Source organism: Macaca nemestrina, chromosome 13 (genome assembly GCF_043159975.1).
Source record: "Macaca nemestrina isolate mMacNem1 chromosome 13, mMacNem.hap1, whole genome shotgun sequence".
Taxonomy (NCBI): domain Eukaryota; kingdom Metazoa; phylum Chordata; class Mammalia; order Primates; family Cercopithecidae; genus Macaca; species Macaca nemestrina.
The window spans coordinates 103,307,555-103,324,513 of record NC_092137.1 but is presented as its reverse complement, the minus strand read 5'-3'; the positions used below and the strand labels follow the sequence as shown (position 1 = coordinate 103,324,513).

At 44.0% G+C, this 16,959-nt stretch overlaps 1 protein-coding gene and 1 long non-coding RNA gene across 3 annotated transcripts in view; one reads left to right on the top strand and one right to left on the bottom strand.

Moving 5' to 3' along the window:
• Positions 1-6,633, bottom strand: part of LOC105496029 (ribose 5-phosphate isomerase A) — a 54,585-nt gene extending 47,952 nt beyond the window's left edge. The window contains exon 1 of the mRNA XM_011766063.3: positions 6,313-6,633. Within this exon, the coding sequence (XP_011764365.2) occupies positions 6,313-6,597 (285 nt within the window). The 5' untranslated portion in view covers positions 6,598-6,633. The remainder of the gene's footprint in view (positions 1-6,312) is intronic.
• A 145-nt stretch (positions 6,634-6,778) lies between these two features.
• Positions 6,779-16,664, top strand: LOC105496027 (uncharacterized). 2 transcript variants are annotated; one of them, XR_011611968.1, is made up of 3 exons: positions 6,779-7,241; positions 9,987-10,139; positions 10,805-16,664. It is a non-coding gene; the product is annotated as an uncharacterized lncRNA (long non-coding RNA). The 2 variants fall into 2 exon arrangements; XR_011611967.1 differs by having other exon boundaries at positions 6,782-7,524.
• The last annotated feature ends 295 nt before the right edge of the window (positions 16,665-16,959 follow it).

Genomic DNA, 16,959 nt, shown 5'->3' with positions numbered 1-16,959 from the left:
AGACAGGTACCGTACCTATTTTATAGGAACATAAACACTGAACCTCAATGCTGTACTTTAACCTACGCATGGTGGACAAATGTTCAACAAGGCTCTCCTCCCTTGTTTCTGACACTGTCAACACCACCACTTCCTCCCTCCATTCTACCAAATAATTGGTGCAATTACTTGCAACTAAATAGCAACTTGCGTCACCCTCACAGAAATGGCCTGCATATAAACACTTAAAGATTCCCAACATTTCAAGCCAGCAACAGTGTGTTTAAAGAAAAAAAAAAAGAAAGAAAAAGAAGAAAGAAAAAGATTCCCGGCCAACCCCAAGGAGGTAATTAGAAAAACACTTTAAAAAAAAATAAAATAAAATAGAGCCTGGAACCTGGGTAAAGGAGGAAAGCTAAGGCTCTGGCTTCAGTGTCTTCCCCAGGCACCTTCAAGTTGGTAGCACCACAAGACACATCAGGCCCACCATCTAGAGCTCTCCCAAAGTCAGCAGACAAAGAGAGGGCCTGAAGTAACCTCAAAATAATAAAGTATGTCAGCATCTGCCGAGGTGACGCCACGGGGTGCTCATTTTGCATGAGCCTGCCTCAGAGAAAATGGGAAGAGGGCAAAGGCTTAGTTAAGAACATGAAAAATAGTCTTCATCTGCAATAGGAAGGATCGTAATAGAGCAGAGCACTTCCTGAGTACAAAGTACAAGCAGACATCACAATACCGAGCCTACCACCTTAAGAAACAAAGAAGGTACCTACAAACAGACCAAAGACAGAGTAAAAGCTTAGTTGAGTCTACTAGACCACAAAGAGCAAAACGAGGCCAAGGTACTAACAGTCAGGAACTAATATGGAGTTCAGTGCCTCAGCAACTTCCTGACATCTATCTCCTGCCGGTGCAAGGCAAAGTCAACTGAACACCAAAGCGGCAGCTACCATTTATTAAGCACCTACCAAGAAGGCTTATAAATGTTAATATAAAGTCAAATCTCACAACAATCACTTATGACCCAGAGACCCACTATTAACACTTTATAGATGAGTTCAATATTGTAAGGAAAAACTTCAGACTTTGAAATGAGCAAAAGAGACTACTGGATATCCTTCCAATGGGATGCTGGAACCTGATTGTATTGTCTGACTTGAAGAAGGTATGTGCCTTTGTCTTTAAGATATATGACGACTCTAGAGATACACTTTAACTTGCAGAAAACTGTTAACAAAGCAAGTAATTTTTGTTCATAGAAAAGCAAATTAATAGTGTTCTATGAGATACAATTATTAACAGATCTTCTAAACTCATTTTAAGATTTTTTTTTTACTACATATGAGCTTATGGTTGACTTCTCCTGTTTGCTTTGAACATCTCCACCAAAACTCATGTTGAAAGTTAATTGCCATTATAACAATATTAAGAAGTGGGACCTTTACGAGGTGATTGGGTCAGAGGGCTCCACCCTCATGGGTGGGATTGGTGCCCACCCATAGCACTGCAACATCTGTTCTCTCTCACCAGATGCCAGCACCTTGATACTGGACTTCGTAGCCTTCAGAAGCATAAGCCAAAACATTTTTGTTCATTATAAATTACTCAGTCTCAGGTATTCTATTATAGCAGCACAAAATGGACTAAGACACCTATGAACAGGTTCTAATAACTTTTCCAGTTCCCTAATTTAGTGAGTTAAATAAAATCTTTGACATATATTCATTTTATATATGTGTGATTTTACCTGTTTTAAATATACATACAAGATATAGATCTTGTATATATATTTACAATACATATAAATAATATCAATGCCCCCCCCCGACACACACACACATATATACAAACTCATCCTCAAACTCCTGGGTTCATACAACCCTACTGCCTCAGCTTCCCACATAGCTAGTACTACAGGAACATGCCACCACGCCCAGCTAATTTTTAAATTATTTTAAGAGACACAGTCTCACTGTCAACCAGGCTAGTCTCGAACTCCTGGCCTCAAGTGATTCTCTCAACTCTGCCTCCCAAAGTGCTGGGATTACAGGATGAGCCATTTCAATCGAATAAGCAACTTCCGGAAGTTCAATTTGTTGAAACATCAATCTACTTCAAATTTCTTAAGATTTCCAACAACTGATAAACAATTTATCTGACAAAGGAAAGCCCATAGTAAAACCTTCTTTTTAGGAAGAAGAAAAGTCCTGAAGGGCCTTCAGGACAAACAAGGCCACAACTAAACTACTTCATTCCCCACAGGACAAAGGCCATAGGAATACTTAAAGTCAGCCCATAGGCCTCACGTTAGATATGGTCCTTCTCAGACTACATCTATAACTAGAAAAGATTAGTAAGAATGAGCAACAAATAGAGTTACCAAAAAAAAAAAAAAATCAAATACTAATGTCCCCACAACCACCTACCTGTACACTAAAAATGCTTCTATAGCCTCTCCTACCTACAGAGGACTTTACCCAACAACTTTCGTGTTACTGACCTGGTGGAAACTGCTTTTACCAGCTCACAGTTCCAAAGTCACTGAATACATCAGGGGCTTGGGTTATCAGAATGCGGTTCGCACTAGGTCAGGATTCCACCTGTGCCAATGCTCTCAAGAAGGCAATGTGTCTAATACAGTTGTTTAGCTACCTGGACAATCTCCAAAGGCAAGGACTTCAAGACAAGTAAATGACACATCACAGCACAGAAACATTCAAAATGGCTAAATATCTCACATATAAAAATCTTCAAGCAATGAGAAAATGTCCTATGTCTGAGTGTGGAAAAACTCAAACTTTTTCCTCTGCTCTCACACCACAACAATTATCAACACAGAAGACTTCTGTAACCAAATGTATGGGGATTTCTCCCCATATCCCAAGTAAGCAATCTACTCTGCAGCAGACACCAGCTGGGTATCCTCCAAATCAATTTCAACACTCTCTACTTGGAGATACCATAAGGTTCCACTGGTTGAGGGCTCAACTCCCAAGATTGCCTCCTCCTTCCTACCAAATGCAAGTTCAGGCCTCCAGAACTTCTGACTTGCCAGCTTCAAGTTGGAGTTCCCACAACCCTCTCTTTGGGTTTGATTAACTTGCTAGAGTGGCTCACAGAACTCAGGGAAACATGTTTACCAATTTATTATAAAGGCTATGATGAAGGATACGGATGAAGAGATGCATAGGTAAAGGCATGTAAGGAGGAGCACAGAGCTTCCATGCTCTCTCTAGGCACACCATCCTCCAGGGACCTTCATATGTTCTGCTCTCCAGAAGCTTCCAAACCCTGTCCTCTTGAGCCTTTTTTTTTTTTTTTTTTTTTTGAGACTTTATCGAATAGATATGATTGGATCTTGGAAAAGACCAGGAATTACAAGGGCCTAGAAATGTGACTGGACAAAAATGGCATGATCCAATACTAGCAGACTGACTGGGGAAACCCTGCAAGGGCTGTCTGTTCAGATTCTTCACCTGCAGCATTCCTTCCTCCAGGCTATGGAAGAGGAACCCTTCTGAAACGGGGATCTTAATGACCTACAATCAGACAACATAGGTCACAGAATTTCTTTATGGCCAGCTCCAAGAGAGAAAAGCACTGGGGAGAGAAAGGAGCAAGCGGAAGGAGGGCAGAAGGTAAGAGAGGAAGATTCTGTTTTCTGAGGCCTGCTCTGGGCCCTAAAGCACCCCAAATATAACAAAAGACTGTAGCAAGAGTTATGAGTGTTATGAACCAGGAGCCATGGATAAAAACATTGTGTGTATGTGTGTGTGTTTAAAATATCACACTAGATAGAATTAGCCTGACCTTCACACTTGACCTGAAGCTAGGAACTCTAGCTTTACAGTCATTCAATCACCAGATTCCTGGTTACCAAGCTTAGCCATACATTCAGGTCACTCACAGTCCCCAGCAGGCAGGTGGCACAGAGGTGAATTCGGATGAATCAGACAAGCTCTGTGTAAGGTTCCTTCTTTGCCTTTTGGAAGAGACCAGGAATTGCAAGGCCCTGCCAGGCCTAAAGCTCTTCAACCATGTGATCCCTGCTGCCTTGGAATCAAATGACTGGCCCAGGAATCAGTGTCTTTGCCAAAGCCAACCAGAGGTGACCAAAGGCTGCCTATGAGGTGGCCCAACAGCAGAAGACTGCCAAGCAGGCCCTGCTAGAGGAGTGGCCCCATTCTAATGGGCAATATTAAACCACACGTATATGCAACATCAGAACTTCCCTCAGCTTGTCAAATGGAGTAACTCTGGAAATACTACTTCTGCTAACCAACTAGAACCACCGCCCATCAGCTTCCTCAACCAAGCCAGTCAAAAAACAAAGCCTAGGCTCCAAAGAGAACAAAGGGATGAGGCTACAGACGTTCAGAAGAGCCTAGTTCTGAATGGCGGCCCATCCTGGGTAGCTACACCCCCAGAAACAGACAGAGCTGGGCCCAGGGTGGCTATACAAAGGATTCACCTGAGAACTCTCCATGTTTTCCATCCACCCAGACATGGAAGTGGTCGACATATTGGAACTCCAATGGACTAGGGAACAGGAAGCCCTACGCGCCAGAGATTCTACACAAAGAACCTCTAATAACCCCAACACTTTCATATTTGTGTCCACACTGCACACAATTGAACATACATGTACTGGGCAGGCCCCATTGTGACCAATGCTAAATGAAAGTTAACTGCCCTCCAGGAGCTTACCCTTTAAGGGGCTGGAAGAAATGAACACACAGATGACCAAAATATAAGATACAACATAAAGCACATAAGAGGCGTGAAGTGCTACAGAATCGCGGAAAAGAATTCTTCCTCTCCTTAGGACGCTAAGGAAAAACTGAAAGGAGGAAATGGACTTTAAGCCAAACCCTGAAGGGCATATATGCCTTTAACAGGTGCCCCCAAAAGGTCACTGTAGATCTCCCCAAAATCGCCTAACTTCATGAAATGTGGTCAGAATCCAGTGTTTTGGGGCTCTAGCCTAAGGTCAGGGCCTGCAGATTTTTATTTAATCAAATACATAACTATAACACAAAGGTCAGGGAGATGTGCCACCAAATATTAACATAAATTCATTAACTGAACAACTTAGATACGGTGCTTTTCTAATTGTATTCTCATGCGGATTACATTTAACTATTAGCTATTCACTTTATGCAGACATTTTGAAATTTCAGCTTATTGTCTCACTTTTACAACTGAGGCACTGAATCCCAACGGTAGGGTCAAATTAACACATTTTACATTATCTCTGTTAATCCCCATAGAAAATCCTATTGGCAATCAGACTTGCAACAGGCTACACCAGAACAGGGTAGCAGTGGAAAGGGTAGAAGGGAACACTGGAACATCCCTCCCACAGAACTGGCTGAGCCACAGGTTACCACACTGTCCACTCCCACTCAAACACGCTGTGGTGAAGCTCATCAAACATCATCTAAGCAAAATAATTTTGTTGAGTAAAGCATTAACAAATGTAAAGAACTATTATCGGAGAAGAAAAGAGACTCTAATACCACTTTCTAATAAGTAGAAATGAGAAATAAAAAACCAGTAAGACCAAGGAAACTACACAGGGCAGACATACTCTACTTGGCTTCCTTATTACAAATAAGATAATTAACTTGATTGCTGACAGCAAAACCACCTGGATTAAAAAAAAAAAAAAAACTCCACTAACAGCACCATGCCACTTAACAAACAAGTAGGGTCCACGACCTGGCCGAATAACAGCTAAACATCTCTGCAGCCCCGCCTTAAAAAATAAACCAGCATCCTCCAGACTTAGTCCACCCCGCCCTATGGAAAGAAGGAAGTTTGAAGTCCCGGGTCTTCCCTTCCCTCCAGGAGTTCACTCAGGGGCGGGCGCGCACCAAGCCCAGAACCACCTTCGACTGAAATTTCAAAGCACTAGCAAACCAACTCTCCGCCGGCTTCCGGGTCAGTAACGAGAAATGAAAACCTCTCCGCAGTCCCAAAGCCCACCATTTTCCATTTATTGATAAGGAGACCACAAGGCAAGTGCCTCTAGCCCCCATTCCAAACATGAGACAACACCAGGCTCCACTTTGCAAACTGTTCCAGCTAGACAAGGAGTCTTTCGAAAGCTCAAATATTAGAAGATTCGCCCCCAACCGATTCCACATCTAAAAGGTCTCTAAAGAGCAAGGAAGAGGGGTCTAAACTCGGGTAAAATGCACACTCTCTACCCTCTCACTCAGCCCCCGCCCTGCCAGGAGGTAGGCGCGCCTCGGCAGCACCCAGAAAGCGCAACAGGAGCCCAACACGCCGAGGACATGCTTCCCGCGCCCCACGTCCCCAGGTGCTCACCCTCACGTGGTTCTCCACGGCCGCGCGGCCCGCCAGCTTCTTGGCCTCCTCGGCTTTGGACATCGTGGAGGGGGCCGGGCAGATGCTGCTGGCGTCCCCGCAGCTGGTGCTTGTGTTGCCAGCACCGCCACGGGTCCCGGACTGTGCACGCCCCGGCAGCCGCACGTGGGAACCCGGGAGGTCCCAGCTGTTCCCTCCTCCGCCAGAGGCCGCGCCCCCGGCCCTCCCGGGCAGCGGGGCCAAGACCCGCCCGTAGAGGGTGCTGAAGGGCCCGGGGCGCTGCATCCCGACACCTCGCTCCGGCCTCCGCTGAAGTCCCGCCCCCGGCTCCCCCGGAAATCTGGTCGCTTACGCACACACTCTGCGTGCCCTGCTGCGCGGGCCCTGCTGGGAAGTGTGGTTCTATGGCTTCGAGGACCGCTATCTGCTCCTCAGTCTGGACTACCAACCCCATAATGCTCTCCGCGACGAGATGCGCAATCGCCGGCGACGGGCTCCGGCACTTCGCTCTGTGGGAATATCAGTGTGGTGACTGCTTATCCGGGGGAAGTGTTCTCAGGCCACGATTAGGTGAAGGCCAGGGATATTTCTGTTCGCCCATGCATCCGAGAAAGGAGTGTTAGACCTGACCCTGTTGTTTCTCCCAGCAGTGAGAACGTGGCCATGGACGAGAATTCCAAGTAGTGGCACTTCTGTAGACGTCGCGGCCCTTTTGGGGTTACTACTACCCAGGAAACTCACATGCGACACGGGCGCCAGCTGAAGTCCATCTAGACCCCCGCAGACCCAAGGTCACAAGTTGAGAACTCCCTGCCGTAGACATTCTTCTGCACCTAGTGGTGGAGCAGGTGGAGCTGCACCTTGCACCGCCCATTTGGAGACTGGTTCTGTACAGATGAGTGTGCCCTGCTGCGATCCTGCAATCTTTGGTGACTAACAAGGACTTACTGTGAAAACAGATTTATCTTTTCTTCTCTACCTTTAAGGTTTCTTGCTGTGGAGAATAGTTAAGGGACGAGGAATTCTTATTGTCCCCATTTTACAGGCAAAGAAACTAATACTGACCCCAACCTTACCGACCACTTGGAGGTCCCTAAAAACACATGACCTTTGCGTTTCTCCGCTGTTAGTGGAATCCTTTCTGTCTGCTCATGAACTCATCTTCAAATGCATTCCAGGCCTTCAAAACTCTTCTGTGAGCGCAAGTCCCTGGTATGGGCCACTGTTAACTGCCGCTTATCACCTGGATTTTCTTATCTGTGCTTTGCCCCCTGAGGCTGTGAGCTCCTGAATCTTCACCTTTGTCTGTAGGAGGAAAAGTTGTTTGAGATGATATTTGAATCCTTCAATTTAGGCCAAATTCAGAACATAGCAGAAGGTTCTGGCTAACATGCAGAAGCGTATGACTGGACTCCCACTACTGTTGGTCTGCAAAGTTGAAGGCTACTGTAGGCAAATGTGTCACCTTTAATGTATCTCCTTAGGAGCAGTCTTTCACCTTATTCATGCTCCTCGGCACCCACACCAAAAGATTGATGAAGCAAATGGTAGCTAGTCTCTGCTTTACCCCGTCACCCCTGGCCTGAGGACCTTTGAACCATTTTAAATGCTCTACCTGCCAGCCTGGCCATCTATGCACTGCTTGCTCCATCTACCCTTCTGACTCAGCTGAAATACCACCTTCTCAAAGAAGTCTAAGTGACCACCTCATCTAAATTGGGTTTCCTACCCACCCCTCCTCTATCACTTTGCCCATGGTTGTATTTCCATTACAGAACTTCCATCCATCATTCATTTCCTTCGTTTTGTACTTGTTTATCATATATCCTCTGTAGAAAAGAACATTCTGAGAAGACAGACTTTGAGTGTCTTTCTACAGAATCCTCCATTCCTAAAACGGCCTGACCTGTAGATGGTCCTCAACAAATATCTAAAACACTTTAAATAACAAATAGATGTCATGTTTTAACCCTACATTCCACCTTCGGCCATACAGAATTTTAGTCCCTGCGTCCATGCTCTTACCTCCGTGTTTTCGTACACTCTGTACCCTTCTAACTCTCAGATATTCTTCAAGACTTCATTCTGTTACTTGTTACTCTGCAACTCTAAACCCTACTCTTAGTTGAGTTGGCTGCTCTTCCGTGCTCCCAGTCACCTGTAACCTCTCTGTCATAATCATCTCGCTCTATTCATTTGACTGTCTCACCCAAAAGACATGTCCCTTGATGGCAGAGACTGTTGCTCATAAAGTGGACAGTGCCTTGTTCAATTACTGTTTTGGGGTGGCAAGGTCTGTCTGTGCCTGTTTGTGTTCTCTTTCCTTCTCTCTTTTCTCCATGTTGTACTCATCTTTCCATTTCTGTACCCCTTTTAATCCTTTCCTTAGGTTGTTATTCATGCCTAGTGATTCTCATGGACATTCTGAAATCCAGGTTCTTAGGGCTGAAGACTATGCCGATCTTTGAAATAATATGAGTATCGCATTCTGATGACACTTCATTTGCATAATTATTGATAATAGTGCCAAATATGATGCTAAGTACTTTGCAGACTTTATCACATTTAATCCTAACTTCAAGAAGTGGATACCATTAACTCCTGGCCAGGCACAGTGGCTCTCACCTGTAATCTTAGCACATTGGGAGGCCAAGGCGGGTGGATCACCTGAGGTCACGAGTTCGAGACTAGCCTGGCCAACATGGTGAAACCCTGTCTCTACTAAAAATATAAAATTAGCCAGGTGTGGTGGCACACGCCTGTAGTATCCCAGATACTCAGGGGGCTGAGACAGGAGAATCACTTGAACTTGGGAGGTAGAGGCTGCAGTGAGCTGAGATGGCACCACTGCACTCTAGCCTGGGCAAGACAGAGTGAGACTTCATTTCAACAAAAAAAAAAAAGGATACTGTTATCCTCATTGGTATAAAAGAAGTCCTCACTTTGGGAGACCAAGAAAGGGAGATCACAAGGTCAGGAGTTCGAGGCCAGCCTGGCCAACATGGTGAAACCCTGTCTCTTCTGAAAATACAAAAACTAGCTGGGCATGGCGGTGGGTGCCTGTAATCCCAGCTACTTGAGAGGCTGAGGCAGGAGAGTCAGTTGAACCCAGGAAGTGGAGGTTGCAGTGAGCTGAGATTGCACCATTGCACTCCAGCCTGGATGACAGGGTGTGAGACTCTATCTCAAAAAAAAAAAAAAAAAAAAAAAAAAGTCCTCACTTACTCAAGGTCACACTGCTTGTAAGCGAAGCTGGGATATGAACCTCCAGTGATTATAGGACCAAACCCTGACCTAATAGAATCACCTAGATGGGGATTTATTGATTGCCCCACCCCACCCCCAATATAGCCATGAACTTTGTATAAACCACACAGGTAATGCCTTTTCTCTTTAAAGCCACAAGTAATAGCAGTAAATCTTAAGACAAAATGGTTAAGAGGGAAAAAAAACTATGAATGAGGAAGTACTAAATGAAAGCAAGTGCACAGGTTTTGGATGATGGACCAGATTCAGGGTCTGATAAACAAAGTAAGATCAATCTACTTTATAACTTAACCCACTAAAAAGCCTTTTTTTTTTTTATTACAAGGGCCATGCTGATCTCTGTATCTTGCCAGTTTTAGTATATGTAGTGCCAAAGCGAGCACTAAAAAAATTTTTTTTTAAACTAGATTGCACTAGAAAGAACCGCATGGGATTTATTCTTCCCTCTTTCAAGAAACCTAATGAAATTGGGCTGAGATTCCAAGGAACTGCTGGAAAAGAGTTATCAGTACCAGAATGAAGGATCCTAGAGGGCAGAGCCCACCGTTCTATTTATAGTGGTAAGAGGTAGGGCCTGTGCCTGCGTGGGCTTTAGTTATTCGCTCCCGTGATAGTCCCGGTGTGGTCCAGTCTGAGAGGAAACAGAGGCAATGGGCACCATGGCACTTCACTTAATGCTGTTGTATTAGTCCATTTTCATGCTGCTGGTAAAGACATAGCTGAGACTGGGCAATTTACTAAAGAAAGAGCTTTAATAGACGTATAGTTCCACGTGCCTAGGGAAGCCTCACAATCATGGCAGAAGACAAGGAGAAGCAAGTCACATCTTACATGGATAGCAGCAGGCAAAGAGAGAGAGCTTGTCCCATTTTTAAAACCATCAGATCTCGTGAGACTTACTATCACAAGGACAACACAGGAAATACCTGCTCCCACAGTTAAATTATCTCCCACCAGGTCCCTCCCACAATACGTGGGAATTATGGGAGCTACAAGATGAGATTTGGGTGGGGACACAGAGCAAACCATATCAGCTGGGATGTAGGCACCACTAGGAAGATACATAGCCATCATTGTGTGCCTGCCCAGGCTTCAGTGAAGCAGGAAAAACTCTTGCTTTCCACTTCCTCATTTCCATTTCCTCTCCTTTCTCACTCACTTTTCTCAAAGTTTGTACATTTTCTCACTTTTCTCAAAGTTTGTACATTTTTCTCACTTTTCACAGTTTGTACATTTTGAAGATGATTTCCATGGAAGACTGTACAGAGCTACAAACTAGATGTTGGAATGGATTTGAGGATCCTGCCAGAGACTGAAGATGCTGGCTCAGATTTATCTCAGAATAGAGTTTGGCTCACCCTGCTTTCATTCAACAGCTTCACTCATTTAGACATAGCAACCCAACTTCACACCCTCCACTCTCACACCGTTAGAATGACCCTTTGGAACCTCAAATTTTGGACTGCCTTGCTCCATCCCCTTTTCACAAGGGCAGGTTTATTGTCTACTAGCAATCTTGACTAGGGCCTTGGAAGAGGATTGGACCTTATTTACAGTGGTCTAATGATCAAAGCAAGTCATTGTTAATACATCAGTGTTACTACCTTGCTATGCATGTAACACTGGAAAACAGCATAGTGCAGTCCATTTACCAAAACCAAATCTTCTTACTAGTTGACCAACACCATGTGGTCCTGAGAAAAAATGTGTATAGAACAATCCCTTACTGCTGTATAAAACCATTCCTTACTTAAGGATCACCTGCCTTTTGATGTCTTTACACCAGTGATTGTCAACTTGGAATGATTTTTGCCCCTCCCCTCATGGGGATATTTGACAATGTATGGACACATTTTTTATTGACACAATTGGGAGAATGCTACTGGCATCTAATAGGACAGGGCCAAGGATACTGCTAAACATCCTTCAGTACACAGACAGCCATATACACAAAGAATTTTCCCAACCAAAGTGTCAATAGTGCTGACATTGAGAAACTGCCTTAAAGAATCTTCAGGTGGGATTACATGGGAGGTTCTGTTAGCAGTGGCAAATCCATACAGGTCTGCAGCAACCTCAATTCTTGCCTCCTCAGAAGAAAGAATTCAAGGAGGCATTAGGCAATTCGAAAGACCAATGCAAGTTTTGGAACAGCAATAAAAATTTGTTTAAAAACTTTAGAGAAAGAACAAAAGGAAGGAAAGTCCACTTGGAAGAGGGTCAAGCAGGCGACTTGAAAGACAAGTGAGTGGTTTGACCTTTTGAATTAGGATTTTATATGTTGACAAACTTCCAGGGCTTGCATTTTTTTCTCCCCTAATTCTTCCTTTGGGATGGGCTGTCTGCATGTGCAGTTGCCTGCTAGCCCTTGGGAGGGGACCATGCATGGTGTGTTTACTGGAGCTGTACACATGCTCACTTGAGGCGTTCTTCCCTTACCAGTTGAATGTCCCTAGGAGGCCATATACCAGTTCACCTCTGCCATTTTTCCTCTTAATGCACATGCTTGAGCCCACTCATGCAACTCCTGAGATCTTATTGGGAAGCTGTTGACTACCAGTTTCAGGTTTTTCCTATCTGTTGGGAGACTGAATTTCCCGGGCACTGGCGGCAACCAATTATTATTTTAGAGAGGCAGTTAACAGCTGCCTGACCATCACCTGATGGTCACCTGACATTCTTTGTAGGGGTTCGGGCGAGCGCTCTCCTGCCCTGCTCATGATCGACTATCTACCCACTGTAGCATTTCTCCCCTCAAGATTCCAAGACCTCAATTCTTTGGGAAGAATGGATGATCAGCCTTTCATAAATCCCTCCTGCTGATGGTGGGGCAGTGGTGGTTGTTCTGTGACTGTTGGCCTGTTGCTAGCTGTCAGGGAAGGAGAGTGGCTCCATGGGTTGATGAAAGCAGTATCCAGCCAGGTCCAAGGGAGGCAGGGGCAGAATTTTATCTCCATCATGTATCCCTGATGGACATCTAGGGGTCCCCTGTAAGAGGGTGACTCTTGAATATTGAGAGGATGGTATCCCTCTCTGAGGATTATCTGGAGCTTGATGGCCTGAAGATGAAAATAGACAATTGGGTTATTTGTAACTGGTGGCCATAGTCATGCCTGCCAAGACTTAGGTTTATTGGGTTGCTAGCCAATTCCAGTATGTGCCCAGAATTAGAATATTCATCCAGATTTGTACATTACCCATCCCTTTTGTTTCTTCTGAGCTGCAGCCAGAGATCACTAGCTGGTTCACAGGAATGAAAGTTAGTCTAAATTGCAGAGAAAAACTCAAAAACAGCTGATGAGACTAGAATCTAAGAACAGGTATACCATAGTTCTTGAAACATAATTTGCCAAGCATGGTGGCTCATGCCTGTAATCCCAGCACTTTGGGAGGCCAAGGTGGGCAGATCACTTGAGTTCAGGAGTTTGAGACCAGCCTGGCCAACATGGTGAAACCTCGTCTCTACTAAAAATACAAAAATTAGCTGGGCGTGGTGGTGGGTGCTTGTAATCCCAGCTACTCGGAAGGCCATGGCAGAAGAATCGCCTGAACCCAGGTGGCAGAGGTTGCAGTGAGTTGAGATCATGCTTCTGCACTCCAACCTGGGCAATAGAGTGAGAGACTCCATCTCAAAAAAAAAATAAGAAAAAAAAAAAAGAAATAAACATAATTTTTCTCTCCAGTCCTCATTTTTATTAAAAACAAATCATGACAGGACAGATTTGTTTGCAAAATAAACTTTAATCTTATTATACTTGGCCTAATTATTTGCATAAAGCACAGCAAGAATAATTATTTCCCATATAGGCTCCTGTTTAAATTGGCTTTGATGGAACTTTGTTCCATAAGGAATCTCAAATAAGACGTTTTTAAAGCCTTAAGCCCAGGCATGGGTTGGTGCCATCAAATACCTGTATGAATTGACTAAACTCCTTTCCTCTTGAGGTCCCCAGATAACCTGGGACTCCTGGGCCTGTCAGAAACTGGTATTCTTTACTTACTACAGGTCAGGAACCCTGTACAGGCACCATGTAGATAAGGTATGTTTTCCTAGGGGGACTTTATTGGCTCTATAAGTCAAATTTGATTCCTTAAAGGAAAGCATACCATTACAGTTAAAGCCTTGGTAAAATAATCAGTGGCTTCAATTTTGTCCTTGCAAAAGAAAACAGATTCTTATTGCACTTATGCAAATTACTGTGTTGCCATAAGTTAGCAATACTCACAAATAGTTTCCAAATTCTGGGGAATCTGGAAGAGAGAAATATGCTACAAATTTTGTTTACAAAAGTATGCTTTGCTCATTTGTTAAAAATTGTAAATAGCTCAAAAGAAAAGCTTTCTAGGCTTTGAAAAACAAAAGATTAGCAATGTTTTAAGTAAAAAGTAACAAGAGGATTGTTTTAGTCTTTTCTTGGTTCAGTCCACACAGTTTAACTCCTGTTCTGCTTCATATTCATGAACATTTTAGCTCTCCTGAGAGTCCTAAAAGTTTTTTCCTCTATTATAATGTCACAATTCCAAAGTTACCAGAAACCTGCATTTAAGAGCACCTGTTAGATTCCCATAGCTTATTATAAACTGCCTTCTAAAACAACCCTTTAACCCTCTAAAGTGGACAGAAAAATCCATATTCCCATGACTTCTTATAACTTTTTCCCAAAAGCACATTCTACCTTCCTTACATACCTTGCATGTAAAACCATTTTTCCATTGGCCTCAAGTACGTGTTACACTGTTAAGTCTCAGCAATTTTTACTTTTGGTGAAAAAACTGGTAAGTAAGTGATTTTAATTATGTACTAGGTTTGGAGCCTAGGACACCAGACAGAAGTCCAGATAAGGTTTGACTGTTTTCAGCATAACTAGGTGGCAGGGCTAACTCTGTATGTTCCCAGGCCTTACCTAGCTTTAAAGCAGGGAATTTGTAGAGTTAAGAACCATAGTGCCAGTTTGTGAAGCATTTAGAAGGCATAGTAATCTTTACAATTGTATAGCATTTCTTTCATAAATTCCCTTTCACAAATCTTTTTTAACAACTTAGACCACCTACAACATGCTTGGACTTTTTCACTTGTCCTAAACATCCCTCTTTTTAAACCACCAGTCATTTTACTTTAGGACAAGAATTTACCATACAAGATTTTTTTTTTTTTTGTCCTACAAAATCTCTTTATATCCTTCCTTACCAGAGATACCACTTTACCTTTATAACCTTTGAATTAGACAAAAGTCATTTTCCTTCTGTTAAAAAGTTAAGGTTTGTACTGCATGTTGCTATGTGAGTCCTGTGGAGGGGGAGCAGATAAGGCGGTTATTGACATACTGCAGAAGTTATCCACTGCTCAAGAGTTTGCTCAGTTAGACTTTTCACTAGAACTTTTATGAATAAATGTGGGCTATTTATAAACCCCTGAGGTAGGACTGTACAGGATAAAGTTATTGGTTAAAGATTAGGTAATTTTGCGGGGAGAGATAGGGCTATCAGACAGAAAGATGAATTCAGAGGCTGGGTAAATATTGAGTGAGCACCCATTTTGGAAAGTGTATTTTTGCCCCAAAGAGGTGTGAGGACATTACCAGGGAATGGTGGGAGAATAGTAATTGGTCCCTTAAGTAATGTAAAGGGGTGCGAATCTTTTCTTTTGGGGGGGTGCCATTTGCCCCCATTGCCTAACAGGATTTGTAAGAGAGTTGCTCAGAGAACAATATTAGCACAGAATAGGCAGCTCTTGAACCCAAAAGGGAAATTTATAATTGTACTTGCCACCTGCAGAGTTGCCCTCAGCTTTGTCCTGTTGGTGATGATGTGTGATTTGGAAGGCAGCTAGAGCAGAGAGCACCTTCAGCTCAAGCTTATCAGGGGTTGGGATTCTGTCCCAAGGGCCCTTTGGCCCGTCAGGGCAGTCGCATTTCCAGTGGCCAAGCTTGTGGCAGAGAGACAAGCCATTAGATGCTTTTTCCCATTTATCCCATTAGGGCACTTTGTCTTCCAGTGGCCTGGCTTCCCACATGAATGCCAGTGCCCTTAGGGCAACCTGAAGGAGGCTGGTGGGCTTGCAGAGGAGCTAATACTTGAACCCACCTCCTTTCTCTGTGTTTCTCCTTTTACTTAGCCTTGTCATCCTTATTCTGCTCTCAGTTATAAAAGACTGAGGTGGCTAATCTGAGGACCTCCTGCACAGGGGTACTGAGTTGTAAGGCTGACTTTTGCAATTTCCTCCCAGTCCATTCTTAAGCCAAATAGTATTACAAAGGAAAACTAGTTTTTTGTTTTAAGATTTGGGGGAATCAGACTTTTCCCCGTTTTAGGGGGTGCATCCAAGGGGCATGATCTTTAATATGGAGATGCTGTTACCCATCTGCAAAGGGCAAACAGAGGAGAAAAAGGGGAAAACGTTTTTCCTCTGCTTTCCTATTATTCTGAATGAGACATCCCCCGTTGTCCTTAGCATTCCAGAATAAACCGGTCCATCTCATCACAATTACCCACTTGAAAACAGAGGAGATACCGGAGTGAAGAGTGGGCCCTCTGTTCATCCCTGACGTTCTGGAAGGAACTGGTCTTACTGTGTACCCCTAACCTTGCTTTCTTCTCTGTTCTAATGGTTAGCCTAGGGCCAAACTTCATCTCTGTCCTATGGGTCTCTTGCACCTGCTGCCTTGGGCCAGCCTATATCCTTGTCTCCATGACCCTATAGTAACTCTCACTTCAGCATTTTAGCAACAAAATGATTATCTCTTTTCTTGTATTCCCATTTCCATGTTCTTTAAGTAGATGAGAAGCCTGTTTTTCAGCTAACTGCTGCAAGGGGCTAGACTTCCTTCCCTGCAAATATGACCTTGAAGGTCTTGATGTATGTTAAGAAGCGCATGGAAGTGATTAGAGAAATGGAAGCTGCAGGAGAAAGTGGGAGGAAGTGAGAGGAATACTCATGGAAAGCCTTCATATGCGCACAAATACAGCAGCCCTTGGATTCAAGAGGGCAACATTTATTTGCCCTCTTGACATAAAGGAGTAAACTCCAGAGGACTTGGGGCTTGGGGTAAGAACTCGCAAATGGTGAAGGAAGAATTTGTCCTCCTCTCAATGGGAGCTTACTCAAAAAAAAAAAAAAAAAAAAAAAAAAAAAAAAAAAAAAGGCCGGGCGCGGTGGCTCAAGCCTGTAATCCCAGCACTTTGGGAGGCTGAGAGGGGCGGATCACGAGATCAGGAGATCGAGACCATCCTGGCTAACGGGGTGAAACCCCGTCTCTACTAAAAAATACAAAAAACTAGCCGGGCGAGGTGGCGGGCGCCTGTAGTCCCAGCTACTCAGGAGGCTGAGGCAGGAGAATGGTGTAAACCCGGGAGGCGGAGCTTGCAGTGAGCTGAGATCCG